The 27700-nt window shown below is 42.2% G+C and overlaps 1 protein-coding gene across 3 annotated transcripts; it reads left to right on the top strand.

Moving 5' to 3' along the window:
* The first annotated feature begins 54 nt into the window (after positions 1 to 54).
* MAPKAPK5 (MAPK activated protein kinase 5) lies at positions 55 to 26782 on the top strand. Of its 3 annotated transcripts, none has more exons than XM_075110791.1 (14): positions 55 to 309; positions 5061 to 5134; positions 6429 to 6504; positions 7671 to 7768; positions 9247 to 9355; positions 11967 to 12056; positions 12676 to 12771; positions 14013 to 14093; positions 17839 to 18026; positions 20354 to 20474; positions 21142 to 21272; positions 21908 to 22029; positions 22388 to 22492; positions 23253 to 26782. In XM_075110791.1, exons 1-14 carry the CDS (start codon positions 274 to 276, stop codon positions 23345 to 23347), a joined length of 1422 nt encoding a protein of 473 aa, XP_074966892.1. In that variant the 5' UTR covers positions 55 to 273; the 3' UTR covers positions 23348 to 26782. The 3 variants fall into 3 exon arrangements, with proteins under 3 accessions (XP_074966892.1, XP_074966889.1, XP_074966891.1); XM_075110788.1 differs by having other exon boundaries at positions 124 to 309; positions 21908 to 22023; XM_075110790.1 differs by lacking the exons at positions 55 to 309; positions 5061 to 5134; positions 7671 to 7768.
* Positions 26783 to 27700: the final 918 nt, after the last annotated feature.

Genomic DNA, 27700 nt, shown 5'->3' with positions numbered 1-27700 from the left:
GGCCCCCCACTCTCCCCCGTCCGCCCCGGCCCGCCCGGCCGGGGATGAGGCGGCGCGGCGCTGGCACAAAGGCTCCTCCGGGGCTGCCCGAAGCCTAACGCGGCCCAGCGCCCCCGGCCCGGCCCCGCCGCCGTGCCCGCAGCCCCGTCGCCGTCTCCCTCCCTCCTCGCTGCCTCGCCGGCCCTCGGCCCCCGCAGCCCCGCTGCCCCGCGCTGGGGACGGGCCGGCGGCTCCCTCTCCCCCGCCCCAGCCCGCCCGTGGCCCCGTGGGAGGATGTCGGAGGATCAGGAGATGGACAAGACGATCAAGGTAGGCAGGAGGCGGCGGCCCTAACTCGTCCCCTGCCCTGCGAGGGGCGGTGGGTGCCCCGGGCAGGGCCCCCGTCCCCTCTGCCCGTACGGCTGCGGCTCTGCCCCTTGGACTCCTTGCCCGCAGCGCTCCAGGCACCGGGCAGGGAAAGAGGAGCTGCAGGCAGGCGGATTCGCCGGGATCTGGCCTCGGGGGATCGGTGCGGAGACGCTGAGGCCGCGGGGAGCAGAACGGGGGTGACTCGGGGCGGGCGGGAACGGTTGTCTGTGTCTCAGCAGCCCCTGGCTACGGGGACAATGCTGCCCCTTCAGTCCATCTCCGAGTTCCTGTGCGGATGCTGTCGTGAAAACAAATCTGGCATGTGGGATGTTTGTGTTTTGAGTGGCGGTAGAGGAGCTGAACAGATTCCGGCTTTTTTTACAGCGAGAATCAGTGTGTGAGCTTAGCGCTTCCCGGCGAATCCTTCTGTGACCTGGCTGAGCGGATTTCCTGAAGAAGCTGGGGAAACCCTTCTGAGATAAAGGGACAATAAAACAATGTTTTAAAGACTCTGCAGGTTCTTTACCTTGTGCAAAGCAGTCACTGTCACAGATTCTGGATGCCTTCATAAATGCGTATTTTAATAAGATGAACGAATTCCTTAAGGATATAGGTAGAAAGACCTTGTATGTTGGCATTTCCCTAGCCTTGCTATCTGCCACAGTGGGATTTGTCTTCGATGAGTTCATTGGGGGCAAAAAAATCAATCCAAGAAAAGGAGCAACACAGTCTTGTGGTGCTGAAATCTGGATTGATTTAAAATACATGGGTGTTGCCTTTTGACCTAAAAAAGCCCAAAGTAGAAGGAAGTCTAAGCGCTGTGTTCAGACAACCCAGATTGTAATTAAACTATGAGATGAAGTATCAAAATTATATGCTGTCTGTTCCTGCTTCATTATCAGTCTTGGGACAGTGCAGGCAAAGCAGCTGTCCAGAGGCTTTCAAAAATAAGTTTTTTCAAGTATTTCTGTGGTATTTCATGTGAAGGTAAAGATCTACATCAGAGCTCTTGGTTAAAAACAAAACAGCCAAAGTGGTTGTGTAAATGTAGGGACAATCCTGTATTTGCCTCCTGCCCCTCTCAGTTCAGAGGGGTTCTGACTGGGAACAGATTCTGGGCAAAAGTTTTGTGGGTTATAGGCATTGTCTGAATTGAAAACATAATTTAGCACTTTTATATATTATGCTGATTTCTCTGCTCCTCAAATACGTGGTTATTGTTCAAGTTTGATTGGTTTTTACCTGCGTCTGCAGGTTTAAGGTCTGTGATTCAAGATAGTGATTGCTGTTTAGGGCAAAGTAGCCGAAGCCGAAAGGCTACATGTTGGAGCAGTGGAGGTGGAGTTACACTGGTTGTTGGCATTTTACTTGTTGCATATGTGGAGTTTGTCCAAGCAGCAGTCTGTATACTTTTAATTGACTGTAGTCATTATGCATTAAAGTACCTTATTTCAAACCTGTTCCTGTTGGTATTCAGTGGAAACGGAGAAGTGCCTGAGCTTTCCCCTGAGCAGTCCTGATGCGTGGCTAACTCTGGAAGCAGCTTGCCAGAGATCAAGGCAGGAGAAATCCCAGAGTCCTGCCTTTCCAGCCTGTTAGCATCCCAGACTGCTGACTCTGCATGGGAGGATGCTCAAACCGTTGTTTTAGGTACCCTGAGCTTGCTGAAAGGGAATTGTGCTATGGAAGAGAACTCAAAAGTTTGTGTGAAACTTTTTTTAATTGAATAAATTTCAAATTAGTTTATTCCCTTTGCCCACTGGAAATTAATGCAAGGAGTGATCAGAAGTTTAAAGTTCCTTTAACAGTAGAGCAAAAAGGTTTTACTGTAAGAAATTGCAGCACTGCAGATTTTTGTTGAAAGCACGCTCTCCAACACTCTTTTGCCTCCTCTGTTCCCAGCCGCAGCAGATTAGTTCCAGCTGACCTGTCAGCCAGTCTACAAGTTCAGTGCTGTGCAGCAGTGCTACTGTAAGGCAGTTTATTCTCCAGATGTGGAGCTAAGTACAGGATACTGTACCCTCTGCTGCCTGCGTTGTACAGTACACTAATCTAAACAAAGAGGCAAGGCACGTAGGCTACCAGTTGAAAGAGATTTTTATGTTTTCAGAGGGCAGTTTTATATCTGTATGTTTTAAACATTTCATGCTGTTCGAATGTTATGAACTGATGTTGATTTGCAGCTGCATATTCTTGGTGCTAGATTTGGAGCTCCTGTTTCTGAACTAGGAGATGTAAGCAATTCTGTATGTTGATGGACATCAAAGTTCTCAAATACTGTGTTTTGTATCATTAGGAAATGGTGAATAGTGTTTCTTAATCACTAGATTATTGATTTTTACTTATAAGTTGTAAAGCTGCTTTTGAATGAAGATTGGAATCCAAATAAAATATAGAAAAAAATCGTGGCTTTTTTGTTTTAAAACAATGGTGAATATGCAGAATATGAGAGGAAAATAATTTTTATTAAAAATGGACTTATTTGTAGTTGTTGAACATGTCCATCAGGGCTCGAGAACTATCAGATCTTACTCTTACTTCATTAGATTCATAGATCACAGACTTTCCAATTCCTAATCAGCTTCTCTGTTCCATGTATTCAGCTGGAATTTCAGCTGGAATCTCTGCCATCACATAAGTGGCATGAGGCAGCAGAAACTGTTTAGTCAAGACTGGGCTTGTATGTGGAGACAGTATCTCTTGTTAGACCGACCTGTGTGGTTGAAAGGGTTAGGTAAGTTTTGGGGCAGGCAGGCCCTTTGGTTTTGGAACAGGAGCAGCAGACTTCGAACCTCTATAAAAAATAATGAAGAATTGTTATCACTTAATCACGATGTTGCTCCAGAGTACTTTGACATTTGCTTCTCCAGCTCAGTGGTTTGACTTTCTTCAGAACTTAAACACTAAGTGTGATCTTGAAAGCATGTGCTGAGGAGGTACTCCCCAGTTCAGAGAAACCCTTTCTCTGCTCATTAATGCTCTTCTAAAATTGTGTTTTCATTCCACCTATGATGCTTTCAATTTTCTGTATCTGAGTATCAGGAAAATTAAATTAGCTTTTCCCTAATACACTTCTCACAAGTGAAATTTATGTTAGTTGAATTGATCAGAAATTTTCTTTGTGCTTCTACTTGAAAATAACGAACTGTGTATGATCCCCTATGCTTTTCTTACCTTCTTTTAAAACCCTTCATAAATCTCCAGTTAACTTTAACTCTTTGCTTTACTCCTTTTACGCTAGTCATGCATGATTTATCTAATACCCACTCCAGACTGCATTAAAAGGCCTTTTTCCCTTTCATATCTGTCTTTTGCACTCTCTAATCCCTTCAGATCTTGCCTTAAATATCAGCTTTCCTCTCATGCTTTGTTTTCAATCCGTGTGGCTCCAGCCTGGCAATAGTGTTAATCCATGACTGCTGCAGCAGAGGCCAGCGATCCCAGGTTAGGGACTGCCGTTTTCAGTACCTTAGTTGAGACCACTAGTGTTCTCAGTTTTCTCGTAGTTTGCAGCATGTTCCTGAGATGCTGCACTGGACATGAGAGGGAAATTTTTCACAGTGAGAACAGTCAATCATTGGAATAATCTCCCCAGGGAAGTGGTTGACTCCACCACATTGGACACTTAAGATTTGGCTGGACAGGGTGCTGGGCCGTCTTGTCTAGACTGCGCTCTTCCTAGAGACGTTGGACTAGATGGTCCCTGAGGTCCCTTCCAACGTGGGGCTCTGTGGGGTTCTGTGAAGTTAACAGAAGGGGAAAATCTGATCAGAATGGAGTTGCTTGGCAAGCGGCAGACTTTTCTGTTCATTTTCAGTGTTTTGGGAAGTATTTTACCTGCTTGCTTAAGCTTCTCTGGTACTAGCTTTTGTTACCACCTTTTCCTGCAATTTATCAGAAAGCATGGCTTTTCGAAAGATGATCCTGAACATAGGTTGCAATGTTCATAAAAGAACAAAGGCAGAATCTTATGGCATGTATTACTTTGGCTTGTTTGCACGCAACGTTTCCACTGTTCAGCCCTGCTCTGTTGTTAGATCACCAATCACCATCCGTGTAACGGCACGTGGCAGCGGCATTAATCAAAATGCTGCGCACTGAAGCCACGTTTACATCCCACCTTGTGACATGTTTAAGCATGATAGCACCCAAGCTGTGTCATAACAAAAAGGGTTATAATGAATCAGGCTCGTGTTTATAAGACAAGCTAAAACTAGTCATGCAGTAATTTAATTTACAGTTAATGATTCCAACGGTTTGAAAATGCCAAGAAAGCAGCACAATCATATTCTACTGTACCAAATGACCAAACAGTACATCATAATACTGTAACTGGGCCTTTGTATTCAGTTGTGATTGATTATTTATAGGTAGAAAGCTGGATTTAAGAGTCACGGGGGAAAAGCGCCCTTGATATGCTTTTTGTGTTGAAGGCGCAAGATCCCATTTAGTGTTCTCAGTAATCCTGTTTCCAAATGCCAGGGTGAGCAGTCTCAGCTGCACAGAAATAATTTTAAACTGAGATATATTATTATGTGAGCATTTGTATTTATGTTTAATTTTCCTAAGTGAAGCAAAACTCCAAAGCAGACTTTCTCTGCTCAGGTATCTTGCAAATCAGGTCTGCTGAGCTGTGTTTTTTAGAAGGGATGTAGTTATTTATTTATTTATTTATTTTACTCTTTCCCCTCCCCCTGCTCCTTCTTGAATAGGAAACCTCCATTTTAGAGGAGTACAACATTAACTGGACTCAGAAGCTGGGAGCTGGGATCAGTGGTCCTGTTAGGTAAGACAATACACCTGCGGATTTGTATGTAATCTCCGCCTGTTTCATTAGCTGTGGAGAAGTGAGTATGTATTTTAATTGCAATGTGATATGTGGAAGACTCTCTTTACAAATAAATAGATGTCTCTGTACTCCACGTGGGCCCTAGCTGATATGCAAGCGAGGTATTGTCTTTTATGGGGTATGTTTGAAGTAAAAACTTTCCTTGCCTCTCTGCCTTGTCCCATCTCACTGCCATATTCCCAAAGCAAAGCAGGAACAGGGGTCAGTTGTGAAACGGTAGCAGTAGCAAACTCTGTTCAAACACCTTTGTCCTTTTGATACTGGTGTCAGTGCGGTGCAAAGGTCGCTGCTCCCGTCTATGGTATCATGGCTTGGGGCATCAGCACTCTGCGCCCGTTAGCTATTTTTACCAGCTATTTTTTCACATCATCATCATGTGAGGCCAAAGCAGATAGTGCCACAAGCTCTGCATCTCATACCAGACTTGCCCATCATGAATTTCTAACCCCTGCAGGAAATGGATGCTTTCTCTAAAGCAAAACATATATTCCCTTTTCAACAAGAACTCTCCCTTTTGGGAGTGGGAATTTGCACAAGTTCTGGAAAACAAATGTCTGCGCCTCTCTGTTTCTGAGCGCTTGACAGGGCGATTGTGTTTTTGCCACCATTTATCTTCCTGTCCAGGCAATTGGTTTCTGCTCATTCATTTTCTGTTGCTGCATTGCCTCTGATTTGTATTAAAATATCCCTTTGGTGCTTTTTTCTTTTAGCTGCCTGTTAAGATGTGGGCCCTTCCTTCTGATGCAGTTCAACTGTTAATGTTAAATGGGGGAAAGAGAGAAAAAATGTGTGCGGCACAGTTGGTGGCCTTGCTAAAACAAGGATTTCCATTCAGAAACACTTTATTTATTGCAGAGTACACCCTCCACTGGAGATACTCAGGCTGCCGCTGCGTGGTTTGGATTTTTTCATCAAAAGTGTCTCTTCAGGTTGAATGTCTAGAGTGCCTTCTGCTTGTCTGCAGCTACCCATTGCTCTAAAGCACTTTTTCTGCATTGCTGAAAATATAACTTTGTGTTAGGTGTTTCTGTGTAACGAATCGGATTGTTTTGGAAGGCTGAAAACTGAGGCTTTCAAGCTGGGACGTGGTGACAGGTGCCCTATATATTCCAGATTGCGGGCATTCCTGTTAATTCCCATGTGGAGAGCGAACGTGTAACTACAGATCAATTGCTTGAAGTGTCTCTTTAACGTTCTTGCTGACTGAATAATTTTATTGCTGTAATACCAGAGTCTGCGTGAAAAAATCCTCTCAAGAACGCTTTGCACTGAAAATTCTTCTTGATCGTCCAAAAGCTCGAAATGAGGTATAGTTCCTGTTTATATTGTCTGTCTTCTGACACATCGCAAAGTCTTGCCCTTTTGGTGAATTGCTCACATGTGTTCTGCAGATCTTGCTGTGCAAGATTCCTTGGGTTTGAACCTCTAGGCTTGCTCTGCTCGGTTCCTGTAGGATGAGGTGGTGAAACAGAGGGTCTTTCTGAGTTTGCTCTAGGTGTTAGCTGTATACGTACAAGTGTAATTTATAAAGCTGCATTTTAAAGCTAGTGTTCTCCCTTTGTCCCGTGTAATGTAACATGAATAGTTTAGAACTGATTGTGTTTCCATCCGTCTCGCTCTTGGGTGTCACTACGCTGAGAATTGCCAAGAATGCTTCAAGTTGCACTCTAATTGGTATGGGTTTATCTGTGTATGAGAAACTAAATAAGCTCACTGATACTGTTTGTGACTTACTGTGGCTGGCGAGAGCGTACCTAGGTGACAAGCTTTCACTCTGTTGAAAATGATGGGCAGTTGTTCAAGTTGTCACAAAGTGAAAGAAGCGTTAATTGTCCTCAAGGTTTAGGCAATTTCCATTTCTTGAAACTGAGCAAACTCTCATTTAAAATTCCCAGGAAAATATAATCTGTTTACAAAGTGCATCAAGCCTTGACATGATTTAGCAGCCCAGGTAGCTTTAAACTGGGGAAAATGCCTTAGGTTCCTGTTTCAGACAGTCAGAATGGGAGATGAAGTCTCACATGTTGTTAGTGCTAGACCTTGAGGCCATTAAAGGAGCCAGATTATGGAATTTCAAGTTTTATTCATGAATTTTCAGTTTCAGTCATATATTTATTGCTACTTTAAAGCTAGTTCTAGCCTTAAACTTATTTTAAAAACCCAAAGAAATCAAAGATTGGGCTTTTTCTGGAACTCTGCTGGGTTTGATTCCATGGCCTGTAACAAATAGGTTGGCAATGTATGATCTTTTTGTCCTACTCAGTCCAAGTAATGTAATGGCTCTTGGTCACCCATATAAACAATCGTAGGCACTTCTTATTTTTTGGATAATTTTAAATTGGCTGTGACTGTTCTGAGCACAGCTGGCAGCGCACGGGCTCGTGTGTGCCATAGTCTTGGGGGCAGAGGGAGGAGCAGAACTGGTCAAGTATGTGCCACTGTGTACAGTAACGTTTCTTCCCTTCTCTTCAAGGTACGTCTGCACATGATGTGTGCAACACATCCAAATATTGTTCAAATTATTGAAGTTTATGCTAACAGTGTGCAGTTCCCACATGAATCCAGCCCAAGGTAAGATTACATAGGGTGATTCATTCCCACAGCTTGCTTTCCATGTTTAGGCCAAGGTATAGTGGAGTTTGCTTTTTTTTTTAATCACAGTGTGACCAAAATGAATATTTATAGGGCGTTCCAGATATGATATTTATACTTCAGACTAAGCTTGCTTTTCTTGCCCTCTGTCAATGCCCAGACCTTTGCATATTTAAATGAATGCGTCCTTCACTACTGGTTTTGAATACATCTTCATTTCTTAGGTTTTTCATTGATTCAGTCTGTGATACCTGCATTGTTTGAGAGAGTATGTTAGCTTCTAGCTTCTGTCCTGCTTTGATATTGCTTTAGTAGCTTGAATTGAATTGTAACCTTTGAGCCTCCTTCTGCTTTCAAAGCACTGTTAAAGCAGGATTGGAGCTGTGACTTGTGTTGCTATCTAGAATCCTAAGTGTGATCCTTTTACATGATGGTGATGCTTGTGAGCCACTGAGAAACTGAAGAGTGCCAGTCTTCATTAAAAAAGAAAACAAACCTGGAAGAGAGAATTTTTCTAGGTTCTGCCTTGTAAACTCTGAAGACATTGTCCTGCTTAAAATGAACATAGCAAAACATGAAGCAGACTTACTGTTTTTCATATGTTAATATTGCTTGGGATAAAAAGATTGTCTTCTAATTGGATATTAGTTGAGGGGAAAAAAAAAAGTCAGAGCTGGGAGAATTAAAGAGTTGAGATCTGTCTTAGTCTCTGATATATCTGATTTTGATGTGTGGTGAGGAGAACTAGAAGTTAGTTTCTTGAGGGTCTAGCAGTCCTGATCTCCACATTTCCTATTCGTTGTGCTTCATAATTATGGCAATAAAATGTAAATTAAAACAATGAGGTACAGTGAGTATCCAGACTCAAAAGCATTAAAGATAATTCCTTAACCTTCTGCTTCTAAGTTTCCATGAACATTTTTAGCGCCTAGGCAGATCGGCATGTCTGCAAGGATGGGTGCAGACAGGTGACGCTGCGCTCCAAGCCAACTCCAACCTGGAAGCTGTTTAGCCTGTTTAATGCAAGACTCTGCTTGCTGTATTATTCTTTGAGGGCAGAGTTGTACATTGATGTGTCTAAATGGCTTCCAGGTCCAGACTGGCTTGCTGGTGGAAAGCGTGGGTGGAACTTGCATGTATCTGTCTGAATGCATCCATGTAGACATGTCCGTGGTGTTTGTTCCAGCTGGATGTGGGAGCCCAACATGAAGAGCAAACTATAGATTCCTGGCTGACAATCAGTGAGTCAGATTGTGCTGGGAGCCAGAAAATCCTGCAGTTTATATGCTCAAAGGCAAAATTATGGAACCAAAATAGTTCTAACTACTGTAGGAAAAGCAAGTATATGTCTCTCTTTTGGCCTGCGTCAGTAGATATGAAGTATGCATTATTAGCTTAGCAATTCTGTTATTTTTTTGATTATTTTTAATATAACAAAATGAAATGCTTTTGAACAGGGCTCGGCTCCTAATTGTAATGGAGATGATGGAAGGGGGAGAGCTATTTCACAGAATCAGCCAGCACCGGCACTTTACTGAGAAGCAAGCAAGCCAAGTAACAAAGCAGGCAAGTTAACACCCATGTATAAGCAAATCCATGAATGATAATGGCTAAAGTACTTAACAATTCCTTGGGGTGGGGGGGGTGGGAAAAAGGGAAGCTAAAATAATCCTCAGTTCTGATCCAACGATCATTGCCTGCTTTGTTATAACCTGACAATGCCAAAGTTTTAATAGAAGCAAAGAATTTGAAGGTGGGGGCTAGTTCTTCTGGGTTGGGACCCTGGTGTCTCTGCTGTCCTTAGCAATGGTTTCCCTAACCTGGTCTACAGAACACTTCTCCAAAGAGAGCTCTTTTCTTGCACAGTCTTCCTGCTGTGTGCCTCGCTGTTCTGAAAGTGTTACCTCCAACAGTCCACAGGCTCTCACCAGGTGCCACATGGCTCCTGAGCTCCAGTTTGAGAATCGCTCCTGGCCATGACACAGACTTGGCGTTTCTCACACCTCTTGGGCAGGGTAGCAGACAATAACATACATGTGTCCTGGGCTGGTGGTTTTCAAGCTGGGTTCTGTATTTGGTTTTGTGTAAGTCCTGCCTGTCATGGAAGATAACAAGAGGAATGTACCAATATAATGCATGTTTTCTGTGCTGTTTGTTCTGATGTCATTTTTCCTTCTCCATTTCTCTCTGCAACTCACTCTTGAATATTGTGTTTTATAGCCTCCACACTCTTTATTACTAGAGGTTTTGGTGTCCATCAGGCTGTTTGTTGCTTAGCAGTGCATTTGGTGTGACTAGCTTATATCGTGCTAGAGTAGGCAGGATGATGAAGCAGGGATCCCTAGTGTCGGTTCCTCTCAGTTCTGGGGTGAACTTGTTCCCTTTTGCTTCCAAGACTTGTGGTGCCCAGTCAGAAAGCTTGGATTAATGGGAGGGTTGCAGGAAAGATGGTATGGCTGTATGTTGATAGCCTTTCTAGGGAGCCACAGGAGAGGACCAGTAGGTTGCTGTAAGGAACCACAAGGTAGAAGGATCTTGCTGTCAAAATGGCTGAGCTCTTCTGCATGGGAATTGGCACCATGGCATGAAGCCGTGGGCTGGAGTTGCCATTGTTTGCTTCTTGCAGAGGTTATAGTGGCATTCCAAATAAAAGATACACGAACTGTAGGTGAGAGGCTATACTGGAGGTACTAATCAGTAAAGGTCCTGCTCCCACACCAGTGGTCACTGCAGTGAATTAAGGAAAGAAAATATAAGACAAGATATTGCGGCATTTGCTGTAAATTAACATGACTGTTTATTAATATATCCATATCCTGATTACTTGCTTCCCCCTGAGCTGGGGAGATAATGCTTGGTGCTGAGGGAAAAAGGAGGGCCAGATCATTTCATCTTACTTTTCTGTCTTGTGCTTTGACTTGTTTCTAATGAAATGCTAATTGTGCTTTTTGGTTTCATCCAACAAAAAAATTAGGTGGAAGCACAGAATTATTCTTGACAGTTTGTTTTCATGTCATTTGGGCTGTTTGATTTTGACAGTGCAAGGCAGTCTTCAGGATTAACATGTTGGGAAAATATTTTAAAACTATACCAAAAGACAAGGCTTTGAATTAAATTCTGACTGTGTGTGCCCTTGGGTTATTCAAGTCTCAAGTAATTCTTTGACTTAATGTTTATACAAATGAAGTTTGAAAGCAATATTAAAGTCTTACTTTTTCATCTAGTGGTTCATCATTGTCTTGAACTACGGGTCTTAGTTACTTGTACCCAGTAATAGTTAAAAACTTGTCACAAAGCTACCTCATTTTCTCTCGGAATGTGTTTATATTTATTTCTGAGCTAAGTTAACACTGAAGTTCTCTCGTCACAGTAATTTGTAGTCTTCTAAGGACACAACGCTTCATCCAAGGTACTGTGTTTGGGTAGAATCCTGCAGAAGTCAATAGGAATACTTGTAAATAAGGTTCACGTGGCTTTGCCTTCTTTCTGTTTCAATAATGCTGTTTAAGTACTTATGCTTTGGTTTTCTTTACATGAATTGCACTTTGAAATGTAGAGTCTGTAGAGCTTTCATGACCGGGTTACAGGTTTCTAAACCACAGCAGTGTAAGTAGCTGTCTTTGAAAGAATAAAGTAATGCATTTCTATGTAATATCCCATGAAACAAGTAAATTGCAGGCCATACCATCAAGAATTAAAGTGTGAAACTGCCTGAATGCTGAATCTTAAGTCAGTAACAAATGCAATAAAATATTTACTGAAATACTGATTCAAGAACTTGCTCATGACTGTTAAACAGAATGTAACTGCTGGCAAGCGTGCAAGCAAGACCTTGTAGGCCTAGCACAGCATATAAAAGGACACTGTCATGTTAATAATGCCCCAAATTAGTAAAACTAAGATGGTTGGGAAGCCCAGTACAACTTAGCTTTTATTTTCTGTTTGCCTTGAGTGAAATGCCAGCTGAGCAGCGTTGTGGGTTTCATTCCCATTCGTCACTTTACTGCACTATTGTGTAGTATGGCCGTGCTTGTCTTAGCTCAGAATTGTACCCAAGTGGAGTGAAGATGTTTGGGGTCTAAGCTATATTGGCAATGTCCTTTTTAAAGCTGAAATAACTGTCCAGGCTAAAGGAGGAGTTCTGTAACTGTAGTTGATTTATTGTGCCCTTTTTCAGATAGCTTTGGCTTTGCAGCATTGCCACTCACTAAACATTGCACACAGAGACCTCAAGCCTGAGAATCTCCTCTTCAAGGATAACTCTCTGGTAAGATGAAGGCTTGGTATTCTTTGTTTACTGCTGAATTGTGTAAAATGGCTCAGTGGTGATTTTCAGAGTAGTTGTAAAATTACATTAATGTAATATTTTGGTGACAAAAAGGAATGACCTTTTCTGGCTTTGTGCCTTTCCATACTCTGCTCTGCTTGGATACAGGCTGGTGCTGTTAAATATGGGTCAGGTTCTCCACCTCAACATAGAATCCTGCTTTGCTGAGGAGAAGATCCGCTCTGCCACATTTCCTCCCTAGGTGTCATCAGGATGTTCTAACATGCATTATAGGTGCTTAGATGTATCCAAGCACTTGCCTGTTTCTTTCTTCTCCTGCTCATAACCACCCCGTTTATGCAGTGACCCCCCTACAACGTGCTTAGTGCTTTCCAGATCTGAGAGGGGGACTGCTTTTGACCCAGAGCACCCAGGACTATAAAAGTGATTGTTTCAAAGACCAGTTTATGACCTTTTAGCTGCTTTGTGGAATGGAAAGGATATAAATACAAAAGAGTAGTACATGTGGCAGAGGTAAGATGAGTATGAGGTGAGAAACATGTATTAGAAATGTTGATACAATGAGCTTTTGTAATGAAGCCTCTTCTCCTTGTTTTAGGATGCACCTGTTAAGTTGTGTGACTTTGGATTTGCCAAAGTAGACCAAGGTGACTTGATGACACCACAGTTCACTCCATATTACGTAGCACCTCAGGTAACAAACAATTAAAGTTCTAGGCTAAAGGGGAATCATGATTTTTGTTGCCTGTGCCTCCATAATCACATAATTTTAAAAGCCTTCCCTGTCCTATTAAGGGCTTGTGGGTGCAGGAATCTTGAGTAATTGTATGGTAGCCACCTTTCAAGATGGAGTGCCACAGTGATCTATTGATTACAGCAGGATATTGTGAGGCAAATTTCCCAGATTGTGTTCTTAGCACTGACTTATTTTTGATGCCTCCTGACTCTCCCAGGCTTGACTCCTACCCATGAGACTACTCCAGGATTTTGACAGCTGGCCTGTAACTGCATTAAAGCAGTTGATTTGGAAAAGTCTGTGCTTCACAATGCTTCTTCCAGCTCAGGATCATTCAAGATTATATTAAAAAGGACTATGCTGAAACAAAAAGGTTCTGTAAAGGCAATTGCTCAAAATGAGGGCAGTGCCAAAGGGTTACCCATTCACCTTGGCTTGGCCCCTTTGGCAGTATGCAATAAGACATGACCTATAATTACAGACAGGCTGTTTTTTGCTGCTTTCCCTCCTCTCTTTTGTACTTTGTGTTGGAGTGCTGAAGAAAATGAAAAGAAAACTGCAGATAGATACTTAATTGCAGTATCGGGCATGTCAGCAGCCTTCAATGACTAGGAGGGGTAATTGCAGAGATCAGACCATGCAGCCACAGTCAAGTGCTCTGAAAGTATCTCCTCATCTGGAGCCTGCTGTTGAAGGACCATTTGCACTACAGAGGGGGTTTATAAAACAAGCGAGCTACCAACCCTGTAGAAAGTTTTCCTGAGCCTGTTTAAACTGAGATTTTTGTTGAAACCCAGACACACAGATTTGATCAGTGAGGGACAAATTTGATGTGATTTGTTCACAGGAGAGGCAAAAAGGGACATCTCTGGAGCTGGGGTTACCCTCCAAACACACTTCAGGCTCTAGTTCCAAAGCATACATGTGTTAGATGTTTTGAACAGGTGTGAGCAATTGCTTTAATTCACATAAAACTGGAGTTTTCATCCAAAGCAGCAAAATATTTTAGCTGAAATTTTCCCCATGTAGAAAGTTCAAGTCTTTCTTAGGAAGAACAGTTTGAGTTTGGCAGAGTCTTCAGTAGCTGGAATAAGTCTACCGAATGGAAAAGCATCAGGCATCTTCGGCATAGGCGTTGCTGTTTGTGGTGCCTGTAGATGAGATGTATTTTGCATTTTTTTCCCCTCTCATGGCAACAGGTATTGGAGGCACAAAGACGGCATCAGAAAGAAAAATCTGGTATTATCCCCACCTCTCCAACACCTTACACTTACAACAAGGTAAGCTATGAAACAGTCCACAAGTCAATATTTTTAAAGCACAGTGTCTTACCCACCCTCCCAAAGTATCTGCTGTAGAAGTAGTCTGTAGACACAGTTTATCACCGAAGGCAATAAACTTTATTGCCCTGAAATTCCACACTTATGGCCAGGAGCAATAAAGTTTTTCTGATCTCTGTGACAGGAATACATCCAACTAGCCTAATATCTCACACTGAGTAAAAAGCAGGTTCTACAGGAAACAGTAGGGAAATGCTTGGTGTTTTGTGTACACGTGTATTTTCAGCTGTAAGGAAGGATTTAGAAAGATTTTTGGCGCTGTATTTCTCAAAAGTGGGGTTCCTTTGGCTTTTCTAAAAGGAGTGACCTGGTATACAGTGATATTTCTCCCCTTAAATATATCAGGTTCAGACCAGGTTTTGTTCAGCTGAACTGGCAAATTAGAAGATAATGATCTGTGCAGTTAGCTGTCTTTCTCAGTTTAGAAGTGATACGCGAAAAAGGCGCTGCTGGCTCTGTGTTCCTTCTGACAGAGCAAACAATGAAACGCACGGTTGGTCCAAGCCTAACTAATGACCCTTTAATTAAAGGAAAAATATACAAACACTGTTTAAGGAGCACTAATATTAACAAGGTTTTGGAGAGAGTAGAAGGATTCTGCTGGAGCATGGTTGCATGGGAAGTTCTTTCACCTCCACAAGAGGCTAGTTCGAATAAAACCTCTTTTCTGCTGTCAGCCAGAGTTTCTGGATGTGAAAAGCACTGTTTAGGCTATCTTGTTCAGGCAGCTGTGGTGGTTCCTTGTCTGTATCAAGGATCTTCTGCACAATGACCAACAGTGTATTGTGTTGCCTGTAGCAGTGGCTGTGGGCAATAACAGCTCCTGCTAGAGTCTTGTAAAGTGTCAACAGAAAGTGTCCTAAAAGGTTGTACTCCTTTTTGGTCATTCCAAAACATTTTCCTCCGTATTACCATCACTGTGTCCTGCGAGCTTAGCAGTGTTTGACGCACTGAGTGTTTTTCTTTCAGAGTGTCATTTTTTGTATTAAAGTCAACTGGTTTCTGATTGCAGTGCCAAGTATCTACACTGATTCCAGTTTTAAGGATGGTTATTTAACCCACCACGTGCTGGAGCGGGTAGTTTGTTATATAGCGTTGTATGTTAGTAGCCTTCTGTAGAGCTAAAGCAGAGACAGGCAGAGATAACTTTCACTGAATTCATCCGCATGGGTTTTCTAATCATGACTGCCTTTTTCAGGGTTATGATTATCTGTTCTCCATCCTGGAGAAACAGCTTGATGATTGAAGCCAGACACTTCTTTAAAAAAGAGTTCTCAGACAGGTACCAATAGCTTTTTTTTCAATACAGAGTTTCTTCTGCCCTCTCTCATGTGAACCCCAGTCACAGGGAAAGTTGTCTTTTATAACTTTTGAAGGTCTCAGAAGAACTCCACTTCTGTGGATTGAAGCAGATTTATTCTCCAGTAACAGCCTTTTCCAAGGGACTTCCCTCTCTTTCATTGTGAAAGGGTAGATGGAGTACCAGAGACACCTAAAATGGCTGCACACTGTTCGTGTTGGTAACAGTTTGACAACTGTTTTTGTTCTTTTAATGAACCAAAGAGCCCTGGCTATGGAACCTGAAGCAAAATATGGGCCATAGTTCTGTACAGAATGGAACAACCTTGAAAACAGATATCAAACAGAGTTAACTCATGTACTGACAAGGCTTGGCCCCTGTGATCTTCTGGGATTTACAATGTGATACAGTGATTTTATTTTGATGTTTAATTTAAAGAATTAATTGGTCATTCTGGACTGCTTTCAGCCATGGTGGCATTAATTGGAGAGGCTGCTGGAAGAAGTGGCCTCGTCCTTAACTTGCCAAGTGTGACTCACTGGTAAAGCAGCATTTGGCATATGCCTATTTCCCCAAAATAGACTGTGATGAAGTCCCAGGTACACTGTCCTTTCACAGCAATTCAGAGCCTGAGTGGAAATGCCTCTGATCCACCCTCATGATCAGCAGCTCTATCCCACAGATTTAAGTTGGAGGAAAAAACATATCTTTGATTCATTAAGTATTTTTATTAAGCTGTGTGCATATTGGATCAAATATAACTGTGTATGTCATGGCTGGAGGGGGTTGACTTTTGAGGAATAGAATCTGAGAACCATATCCACAAAGAATTTAGATGCCTGTTTCCTGCTTACATGCCTAAAGTTCCTCTGATTTCATTAGAAATTTTCTCTGGTCAGTGGAAAAATGATGAGAATTTAGGTACCTAAACAGAAATGTAGACTTCTGGAGCCATCTGAGATTGGCTTAAACAACTTGCCGAAAAGCATACGTATGTGGGGTAACTCCTTGAAGTTTCTTTCATTATCATCATCCACATATTTTGTAGAAGTCAAAAGGGTATGATTTAATGATCAGTATGAGCTGATCTAGGTGTATTCCCTCCAGAAGGAAGCCCCTTCCTGGATTGGTGTTCATCCAGTCACAGTTATTGGAGTCAGGGATTCTGTGTTTGCTGAGTTCATCAGTGCAGCTTCATGAACGCTCGTGCTGTCCCAGAGTATGTGGTGGAATATACAGCCTCGGGCAGACAGGGTGGTGCTGAGGTTGTTTCACCTGGCAGCTGTGCAGACTTCTGTCTGTGTAAACTGATCACAGAACCTCCCCAGTTCCCCAAATCTGCCCTTGCGTGTCTTTCCACAGTCACCTGAACCTGGCTGGAGTTCAGGCTTCTGCTTATCCTTGGCTGTGTGTTCCTGCTGATCCTTGTGCTGGCATAAACCTTTGGGACTCCCCTGGAGGACTGATAGGGCTGGAAACCAAGCCAGTAAAAATAAATTATTAGCTGCACAAATGCTAACATTGGCACAAAAGAAATACTGGGAATGGATGGCCAGGGTCAGAGCAAGTGCTACCAGCGGCAGCCTGCACCATGCCATAACCAGGTGATAACAGAGCTGTATCCTTAAGGATATGGTCCAACAGAAGCTTGAAGTCTAGGCTGTTATGGTACTCTTTCCTTCTTCCCAAGTACTGTCTGTTGCCTGAATGCACAGAGATCTCGATGGGGAATAAGTTTTTGGCTGGGTTCACCTCCTGGATGAACAACAACTGTATCACATCAGCAGTAGCACTAGTGCAAGGGCAGGGGCAGGAGCTCCAGGCTGGGGGTGGGAGGACAGGAGGGAGCACAGTGTAAACAGCTGTGAAATACTGCTCCTGGCTTTCTGAAACTTCTTCATCTCCGTGCCTTTCAGGACGTGTTTTTTCATTAGACCTCTCTTAGTATCTCTGCTAGCTCGTTTGCTTGATGGTGTTTCTTTTTTTAGTCTCACATTCTAAAAAATGACTGTATTCTGTTTTATGTTCTGATGTTGAGAGATTAGGACTCAAGTATCCTGCGAGATGTAATAAATGCACAGCTTGCTCACGCCTCTGACGCACTGGCTGTTTCCATACAATTTACAGTTGCATAGCACAGAGTTACAGGAGCGCTTTCTGTAAACAAGCTACTTTTGGGTACTGGAAGTAGTTTAGCTTGGCAGCATGGAGTTATCTTGTGCTTACATATTTGCTGTATTTATCCATGAAGGTCCTCAGATGGACCTTTAGGAGGAGACTGAGCTGTGTTTCTGTTTTCTTAGGGAATCACGTAGCACGTTTAACATAGCTACACCACTGCTTGCTGCAAATTGCGCCCCAAAGTGATCATTTCCTTGCTTTCAGAGCTGTGACTTGTGGTCCCTGGGTGTCATTATTTACGTGATGCTGTGTGGATACCCTCCGTTTTACTCCAAACACCATAGTCGGACAATTCCAAAGGACATGCGGAAAAAGATCATGACAGGAAGTTTTGAATTTCCAGAGGAAGAGTGGAGCCAGATCTCAGAAATGGCGAAAGACATTGTGCGAAAGTGAGTCAGTTGAGGAAAATGTTGTATTGCTCTCTGCTTATATTAAGAAATTGGAAAATCACTTCCAAGTGTGTTATCACAAAGGGCTCATTTTTCCAAAGGCGGGGGGAATTGTCTGTGGCACATACAGCTGAAAAATTTTCTATCATATTCAGCGTGAATGAAGTCTGGTAAATATTTTTCTTTCCCCCTCTTTATTTTTTTAACTCCCTAACTGTTGTGTTCAATTTTTGATGTTTCCTGCCTCTGAAGTTGCTAGAGTACGCTGTGCGTTTAGTCTTTAAGGGGAGTGGGTACACTACCTTCCTTGAGAACAATATAGACAACCAGCTGCTACATCTGCAAGTGCTCTGTAGGCACATCTCTCCTATGGTAGTGTTTAAACCCCTGTTAAAATCAGGGGGCACTTAGGCGACATAATAGGAACGGGTAGGTCTGTCCCGTAAAATCCGGTGCACATAATATACAGTCTAAAAGGAGTCAAGAGAGAGGCATGGAAAGGGAGATTAAGATCTGTCACAAGGTGTCAGGCTATGAGATAAGGTTTTGCATCGATATTTTATTCTAAATGCTAATGGAAACTGTTTTTCATGCAACACACATCTCAATTGCAAATGTTTCAAAGACTGTGATCCCGTGGTCCTGTTTGAAAGCAAGAATGTGGTACTGGTAAGGTCTTCACCTCACTTACTTTTTAAAATTTGAGAGACACTTAATGTCTTTGCTTGTAGCACCAGAGGAACTGGAAGGATAAAAGCAACATAAATAGAAAAAAATCAATCCGTTAAACAATTTTAAACTGCCACTGTCTCCTCTGACATACTGTAAAATCTCCAAGGACTTAACGTTGCTTGGAAAGGGTGCCGGGACCTGTTCATAGCAGTGCAGGAGAGCTCACAACCTTTCACCAAATAAACTGCAGATTATGTTGCAGTGAAACTTCTGCTTATACCAAGGTCAACTCTTGTTTCTTACTCAGAAGCTCCACAGTCAATAAGTTTCATTGTCGTTTAAAATGCCCGTGAAACTCAGGTCACAGAATGTTGTTACTTGGATTCAGTTCACTTCACTTAATTCTCTCACTAATGTTATCAGGACTCCCTCTCCTCCTTGTCTTTTCCAGCCAATGGGTCTGAATCTGTGTTTATGGTGCAGGAATACATTTAGACTTAAATAAAATGTTAACTTATCTGAAATTTTATTATGTAGTCTGCTATTCATATGGAGTCTTGCTTCTGGAGGTCGTATTTTGCACTCAAGCAGCTGCTTCCTTCCAAGCATGTCGAGGTGATTTCTGACCTCAAGCTTTATGAGCTGGAGTGCTTGATAATAGGTTTTCAAAGTCCTAACATACAGAAAAAGGATGCATGTATCTTGGGTCTTGTATTAAAGCTGAACTTACGACCTGTTCGGCAGCATGGCCTTGCAAGTGAAATTTATAACCTAGCCTGCGGTCCTGCTGACATTTTGTAAAAGTTGTTTCCACTTTCTTGGTACATTAAACAATTCTGCTTTGCAGCCAGGAAGCTGATTTAGAGTATTGTCTAAGAAAGTGTGACAAACTCATTACGTCATTCTGTTTCTAATTTAGACTCCTGGGATAACTTGTCAGCACTCTGTGAAATTTTACTTTTTTTTTTTTATTAAACAGTTGTGATTATCATGAGAACATAATTTATCTGCAGAATCTCTTTCCAAGGTTTTGTTATAGTAAAGTTTAATTCCGTGGAGTTTTCAGAGATCTCAGAATAAAACTCCTTATTTTAAGGTGCTGTAACCTGCCAAAGTTGTCCATTACTTGAGGCTTTTGCAGGGGGAGAAAAGCTAAGGTTGCATGGTGAAAGCAGTTAATTCAGCAAACAGGTTTCCACCTTTGAAGCTTTGCCTTACTTCACCATGCCCAGAGTCCTTCGTACAAGTATAGACTGTTATATGGATGAGCTCTAGATGTGCATTTCCAGAGGGTGTTGGTCTGGATCATTTCCAGTTCATCTGGAAGCTAATTTCCCTTCTGGGAGGATGTGAATATAGAGTTCACTGGTACACAAGTATTATTAAAATGGCCTTCAATGCCTTTCTTTTACACTGAGCTGCTGAATATAACTGAATGAGCTGTGATGGCGTGAAAATATCACTGCAACAAGGGTCAGTGAAGCTAGTAGAAAGTCAGACTGCTTTTGAGTCAGCTTAGTGTATTAGTTATTAGGAGGAGTTTCTTTTTTGGCCTCTCTAAGGCTTAGAGATTGGTAATTGCCGTGATCCCAGGCAGAGCAGCGCATTGTAAATCAACAGAGACCTCTTTATGGACTGATTGATTCCTCACCCAGGCTGCTGAAGGTCAAACCTGAGGAACGGCTGACCATTGAAGGTGTGCTGGACCATCCCTGGCTCAACTCCACCGAGGCACTTGATAACATCCTACCCTCTGCCCAGCTGATGATGGACAAGGTCTAAACAACATTTCATTTTATAAAGAATGTTGCATAGAGGAGCCGGGTAGCTCTTGGGTGCTTTGAGTGTTTCCTTTCACATGGTGTTATTGCAGACAAAGAGCTCCCCTACTGCCTTAATGAGAGCCTGAGATCTTTGAGAGAAAATAGAAATGGCTCCATTTGAAGTCTGGGTTAGGAGAAGATGCTCCAAGACTGGTAGTAAAGAGCAGCCATGTGCTAACAAGCAGAGAACAGAGTATGGTAGTAAGCATGTTTGAGGACTCCTGTAGGTCTTTTCTCTTTTTTCTGTGTTTTATATCTGACTATATCTATGATCTCATTATTTAGCAGCAAATGAATAGCCCTTCTTGTTTCCTTTAAACTCTGCTTGGAGGATTTCAGTCTTAAGCTTGTTAACATGAGAAGTAGGGATGACCCTCTGTCTTATTCAGACCTTGGGATATATTGTCCCGCAGTCAATGACTGCAGTTCTAATCGTGCCTTGCATAATGCAAACCTGATTTTTTTGTTACGCATCTCTGAAATAAACAGGATTTTGGTTTTTTCTTTGGAGTTTTTTTTTGCTTGTTTGTTTTTTGTCTGTGGCTAACATTGTCCATGTATTGTTCTTTAATCCACAAAGAAGCTAATTAAAATATCAAGTACAACTCTCTTCATTCCAGGCAATGGTTGCGGGGATACAACAGGCTCATGCAGAACAGCTTGCGAACATGAGAATCCAAGACCTCAAAGTCAGTCTCAAACCCCTTCACTCCGTCAACAACCCAATCCTGCGCAAGAGGAAATTACTGGGGTAACTCTCTAAAGCTGTTCTTGAAAGATCAAAACGTAGGCAGCCGTGTTGCCAGGAGAATGACTTCAAGCATGATACAGGTTCATTCAATTGTAACCATGCTCCTGAATATCTGATTTGGTTGATGCACTCTTCATGCTGAGGTGGGTAGTTGGAGTCAAGTAATACTTGCACAATATGGTGTGTCTTCCAAGATCTGCCAGTGAGGGCAGGAAGGAGATTGGATAGTGCTATTACACCAGTAGCAGAACAGATCTGCTATGAGAAGATGGGTTGCGTGTTGAGTATGGTAGGGCAAACTAGGAGGAAAAATTCCAATTTTTTTTCTGATCCTGACATTAATTTACTGAAAAAGTCAGGTCATCTCTCTCTCTTTGTTCAAGTTACCTATCAGAAAAATAGGATAATGCACTTCAGGATACCCTTACTTGAATTAATTTAAAGGAATATGTGTTATTCTTCGTATTTAAAGTAGTTTTGTAATGCAGGACATTGTTATAATTAATGCTAAATCTAGCTCCCTGTCCCAGCTTTCCAGAGAGTGAAAGAGAGCTTTATACCAGTGCAGTTATGCAGTGAGTAATGGACTTGAGTTGCATTCAAATTGTCATTGTTTCCTCCTTGTTCTTTTGCAGCACCAAGCCAAAGGATGGTGTTTATATCCATGACCCTGAGAATGGAAGTAATGATTCCAACGTGGCTCTGGAAAAGCTCAGAGATGTGATTGCTCAGTGCATTCTACCACAGGCTGGTAAAGGTTGCCACTTTTAAGAAAGTTATATTCCTAAACATGCAAGAAACTGACTATTTTACTGTGTCTCAAGATCAGTCTGTCAGTAGTGAGGAAGGATAACGGAACTCCTGTTGTCCTAGCCAGTCTCAAGAGCAAAGCCTTGTCTGTGGACTGTAATATTGGTGCATGCCTAAGATTAATGTCAACAGTGACATGCAGAGCTGTTAAAATAACTTTCAAGCAGGAGCATCTGCTTTCAAAACAGATGTCCTAGTTTGCGTGAGGCGAGAAGGAATAATTGCACGTACTGTTTATTGAAGCCTGAATGTGGCTGCGAGGCAGAATTGATAAATCTCCTGTTTATCTTTGTTCTTCTAAATAGGAGAGAATGAAGATGAGAAGCTGAATGAAGTGATGCAGGAGGCGTGGAAGTATAATCGAGAGTGTAAGTTGCTGCGAGACACTCTTCAGAGCTTCAGCTGGAATGGTGAGGAACTTTGACTTCCACAGAGAGTAGTGCTAATGCTGGGTGAAAGAGGGGAAGCAGTGACCTTCGTATATGGAAATAAAAACAAATTTATTGAATTTGTGTCAAACTGATTTAGGTTTTGATGCTGTTTTAACCCATCTGCCAGTATAGATGTTCTAGAAATGAGGCTGAAAGTTCTGCTTTAAAATTTCTATTTGAGGTTCAGGGTAGAGTTTTCAAGGGCACCAAGTCATGTAGGAACATAACAGCACAGGTGGATAATAACTTCAGAAACTGCTTTAGCTGTTTTGAGCTGGTTTCCTTCCAGCTGTTTATTTCTGTCTTTCTGCTGGAGGCTGCTCTGTCAGCACAACATCTCTTCTGCTCACTTTGTAGAGGAAGCAGAATTAAACTAGGCCAGCTGCCTTGGGAGTGTTCAGATGGCTCCTTGACAAAACAGGTGGCAGAGGTGTCAGCCCGCAGGAGCAGGTGCTGATGAATGTAAGGGGACGAGGGGCAGCAGCCAGGTTCGCAAGGGCTTGGCTGTGCCTCTTTCCTCATTCTGCTTTTTGTTTGGTTGGTTCGAATTTAGGTATTTAGGTGCCCAATTTTTTTCCAGTGGAACTAAAGATCAAAACTCATGTTGGTTCCCTTGCAAGTGTTGTCCTGCATTTCTTTGTGAAGTACTGTTTTGTGTTCAGTCAGTGTGTGACTCCAGCCATGATTGCTTTCCTCCTTGTGCCCAGCACCAGCTGACTACCTATTCTTCTCTTTTCAGGCAGAGGATTCACAGATAAAGTGGATCGACTAAAACTGGCAGAAATAGTAAAACAAGTTATCGAAGAGCAGACAAACTCCCATGACTCTCAATAGCTGGAGCTTCTTAATCTTATTTTTTTTACCATTTAAGATTTATTCTTTAACTGCAAAAAGTATTTTTATGTAAATTAATAAATCATAATTATTTCATTAAATTTCCATACTGCTTGAAAATGCTGTATAGTTGTAGATACAAAAAAATCATTGGTACTGTAATATTTTTTTAAAACTCTGTTCCTTGAGGTATATATGATCACTTATGTACTGTTAATCATGAGTCCCCCCAGACGGGGCAAACTATATTGTTAAAGACCATTCTTTTTCTTAATAACCAGTTGCAGAAGCTGCCTTCCATCTGCTATACATACAGCCAGTTACGATGACTATGTATGTGAACGAGACAGCCACAGTTTCTCAACACCCTGCTCAGTAAGTACTTGAAGCAAGTGCTGTGAAACACAAACTTCATGGCTACCCTTTGCGCCTAAATTCTGAGTCTTTATGTAGAGGCAACTAAATAGCCTTCTGTTTTGCTAGACGACCCGAGAGCCATGCTTGGCCTTGCCAAGGGCACCTGAGTCCATATGCTTGCTGTATTTTTCAGTTTTGATCAGTAGCCCTCTTTTTGTTTCTTCTTCCCCATCTTCCTCAGACCTTAATGCGTAGCCCTCTTTCTTTCTTGTTCCCCATCTTCCTCAGACCTTTTTTAAGGCTGAATTGGCCATTCAGACTCCTCTTTTTATCATATTGTTCAACAGCAGAATAGAAGAATGTTCTAGTTACTTATGTACAAGTTATTTTTATTTTCATGGTGGGATCTTCTAAGGACAACAATAAGCATGGGGTTTGTTTGCTCCAGCCCCAGATCAGCAGTTGTGTGTGTTCCGCCCATGTACTCCATTCTTTTCTTTCTAGAAGATCCAACTCTTGGTTTCAAACTTGTCCTCTTGTTTGAAAGAGATCATCCTGGCAAGGGTCGTAGTGCTGCTGTGTGAATCCACCGGTGATCCTTCTCTTGTGTCACCCTCTGGAGTCCAAGCTCCCCATCTCTCCGATGCCTTCGAGCTCCTCCTGGGGGAGCAACAGATGCAGGGCTCCTCCTTGACACATGTCCTTATGCTGCCTGGACCATGAGGCTGCCCAGGGCAGATTCTTACACTAGTCTGGAACATTGGCTCCAAAAGCTGCTTTTTTAATCTTAATTAAACAAACAAATGAAAAGAATCTGTACATAATTCTAGTTTTCTACCTTCTGATGCTTTTCTTTCTTTTTGAGACTGGTCGAAGGCTTTTTATAGAGATATTTTGGTACTAAACCTGTGCAGACGCTGAATGAGTTTGGTCTGCAGACTGAAGTGCCAATTCAGGGCTATTAGTAATGACTCTTGAACATTATTGTTATATTTCATAGCTCATTAATTTGGGTTTACATTTACAAACCTGAGCCATGAATCTCCCAATTTACTCTTACAGCAGTCCAGCCTTGTTCTTTTTTTGTCTTTTTTCTATGCCAGACTCCTTGCAACCTTTAGCTTGGATGGCATACCAGTGTCTGACTCTTTCTATAAAATTTTTTAAACAGTGACTTAGTTTTTCTACATGAAGGAGATCTTCATTTCCCGTTCTTTGTCAGCACCTTGTCAGCTTTCTTTTAATCCTGTTGATAGTTTTCCAATGCCTGATTTATTGCAGAGTAAGAACCACAGTCCTTACTTAACCATCACTTTCTCTGATGGAAACAGGGAGTTTTGTGTAAGCCAGAAACGTACCTCTGACACTACATGGAATATTTGTGCACTGACATCTGTCGATGACAACTGTAGAGAATTAGCAAGAGACAAGAGTATTTGTCATTTCTTGGTAGTATTAGCAAGTTTGCAGGCCCTATATGCGTTTCTGTCCTTTCCCTAAATTCTAGGTTGTGACAACATCCACACAATCTCTAGATTAAACAGATCATTTCCTTTTTAACTTGAAATACATGTTTTCTTCTGAAAAGTCTCATTGTATTGGAACTTTTAAGTATGTCAAATAGAGACATAAACAAGGAAATCACCTTTATTTGAATGGGAGTGAAAAAAAATTCCCCACAAAAGCACTTTGCAACTCTTTCCTCTGAGGAGGAAAATACTCGGGCAGTTTCTTGGAAGCCAGAACTTGTTAGCAGAAAAATGGATCAGATCGTAGCTACTCTCGTGGCCAACACACAGTGCAGCCAGCAGAGACCACTGCCATGCCACAGCCTGATACGATCCAAGCACCTCGTGTGCAACTTGGGAGTGTAACACCCTGGGACCTGTTTTTCCTCTGGCAGGTTGCTCTGGTGTTAAAGACGGCAGCAGCAAGGCTCGTACGCTGTTGTGGAATGGTCTGTAGGAAATGGCTTCAGCCTGCTTCTGCAGTACCCGTGTGCGTTCAGTACAGTGGGGAGCACCCTGGGGCGTGAGAGCAACTGCTGCTCGCTGCATCCAAGGCAGCTCCGAAATAAGCAGAGATGTGCATCAGGGTGTCCGTCCCTCCTCTCTTTGTGGTCCCTTAACTTACACGACAGAATAATTTCAAGCTGTTACAGATAGTGAGGTCAGTACATCTGTGACTGACCGTGAAATGTTTTGGTGTCTGGAGGGACGTCAAAGTTCTAAGGGCTTTTGTGAATAAGGAACTACTTTTTATGGATTTTTTCTATAGATTTTATTGTCTGTGATAAATAAGAATGGCCTGTTCTAAAACAGAGGTAGGGAGGGACAGATTAACAATGCACGATTTGAAGACTCAAGGTCAAATGGTTTTATTTCTATATGAGAAAAGTCGATTATTTTACTCTTTAAAAAGTTATGGTTTAGATTTCAAAAATAAATACACTTTTAAAAGGATTAATTCACATATTTTAAAGTAGTATTTTACTTTCTCCTTCCCGTGTTTTTTATTTTTCAATTGACATAAATGCAAAATACCTTGTCTCGATTATGTAAGGTTTTACTTCGTAATAAATCTACTGATCCTTTATAGCAGACTGTGAATATTGTAAATATCTTGAGATGGAAGGGTCGTGTGGGATCAAAGATGACATTCTTTGTACAAACACTAAAAGGATAGGGGAAAGCTCTGTAGGTTTTTTTTTTTTTTAGAATTTTATTTAAGAGAGAAATCTCTGAAATCATTTGACCTTTCCAAAATTTTATGTATATCTGACTTCTCCTATGACTTGATTATTTTAAGCTATATGTATATTAAAAAGTTAGAAGAACTTGACTAGGCAAAAGAGTTTTCGATTGGAAATAGCAACATGTCAAAGTTTTGCTGTCATTACTTCAGGTTTTTCTTTCGGAAATCTGGGTCTGTCCTCATGCCATGTTTAACTTCCGTGTATTAAAATGTTTTCATTTCTTCTTTTCAGTGTTATCTGTAATATGTTAGTTTATTTTGGATCAGTATTATATTGTAAATATTACTTATCGGTGTATATAAATGATTTTACTAAACTTAAAAGTTACTGGCTGCTTTTGTTTGGTTTCCAAGTCCCTGTAGCACGAAGGGAGGAAGGACAGCTGTGGCCTGGAGGGCAAAGCAGGGTGCTCCTCCGGCCACCCCCAGACCCCTCCCGCCATGCTCAGTCCTCCGTCCCGCCTGCCTTACAAACGTGAATAAGCGCTTTGCTTTGTGTTTTACAGGAGTGCCGTGAGGCTTTGCGATAAAAGAATGACTGCCAGGATAGGATGGATAAAGCCCTAGAAAATGGTGTGCTCTGCCTGGCAACATAACCTGAACTTGCCTCTTTAAAACATCGCTTTCCGTTAGGTGGCAGCAGTTACACGCCCAGTGCTGCAGGTTAACCCCCGCAAGGTCTGTGGGATGTTTCTTGTACCTATGACTTTGGGCAGTCAGGGAAGAGAGGGGTGAGCTGTTCTGTGTTCAGTGACATTTCCCAGCTATAACCAGTTTCTTTAGGATGACGATCCTTGCAGGGTGCTGTGCTTTGCTGAAGGTGGCTGAAGGGGGAGTGCTGCAGGGACCTGTGGCTGGACTGGCAACCTGGGAGATAGCGGTAGATGGGAAATGGGTTGGCTTTCATCCAGGCTGGCAGCGCGCTTTGCCAGGGAGCACCAGAGTGCTTCTCCTCACCTCTTAGGCAGTCGGCCCTTCTGAACACAGGCTAGTGCTCTCGAGTATGGCACTTGTATGCTTCCTGGCTCTGGAAATACTTTTATTGTCCTCAAGCAAGGTTTGACTGGTTTGTTGACAGCAACCCAATAGGCCCTTGTCATGTGAGCGTTTCAGAACAAAAGTGACACAAAAAGAGGTGGTGGGATAGCTGTAAGGGCCTGTGTCCACCAGGCCACCTTCTTTGTAAGAGTTAACATATATCTGCTTGGTACCTTCGGGGAGTTAAATAGTGTGTTGGATAGG

This window comes from Phalacrocorax aristotelis, chromosome 15 (assembly GCF_949628215.1).
Source record: "Phalacrocorax aristotelis chromosome 15, bGulAri2.1, whole genome shotgun sequence".
NCBI lineage: Eukaryota > Metazoa > Chordata > Aves > Suliformes > Phalacrocoracidae > Phalacrocorax > Phalacrocorax aristotelis.
The sequence above is the reverse complement of the archived record's forward strand: the minus strand, read 5'-3'. Positions and strand labels throughout refer to the sequence as shown.

What these genes read in the sequence shown, in the direction of transcription:
- MAPKAPK5 (XM_075110791.1), top strand. Translation starts at nt 274, where the DNA reads ATGTCGGAGGATCAGGAGATGGACAAGACGATCAAG. An exon ending in AGATGGACAAGACGATCAAG is followed by an intron (nt 310 to 5,060) that starts GTAGGCAGGAGG and finishes CTTCTTGAATAG; the next exon opens with GAAACCTCCATTTTAGAGGA. An exon ending in GGGATCAGTGGTCCTGTTAG is followed by an intron (nt 5,135 to 6,428) that starts GTAAGACAATAC and finishes CTGTAATACCAG; the next exon opens with AGTCTGCGTGAAAAAATCCT.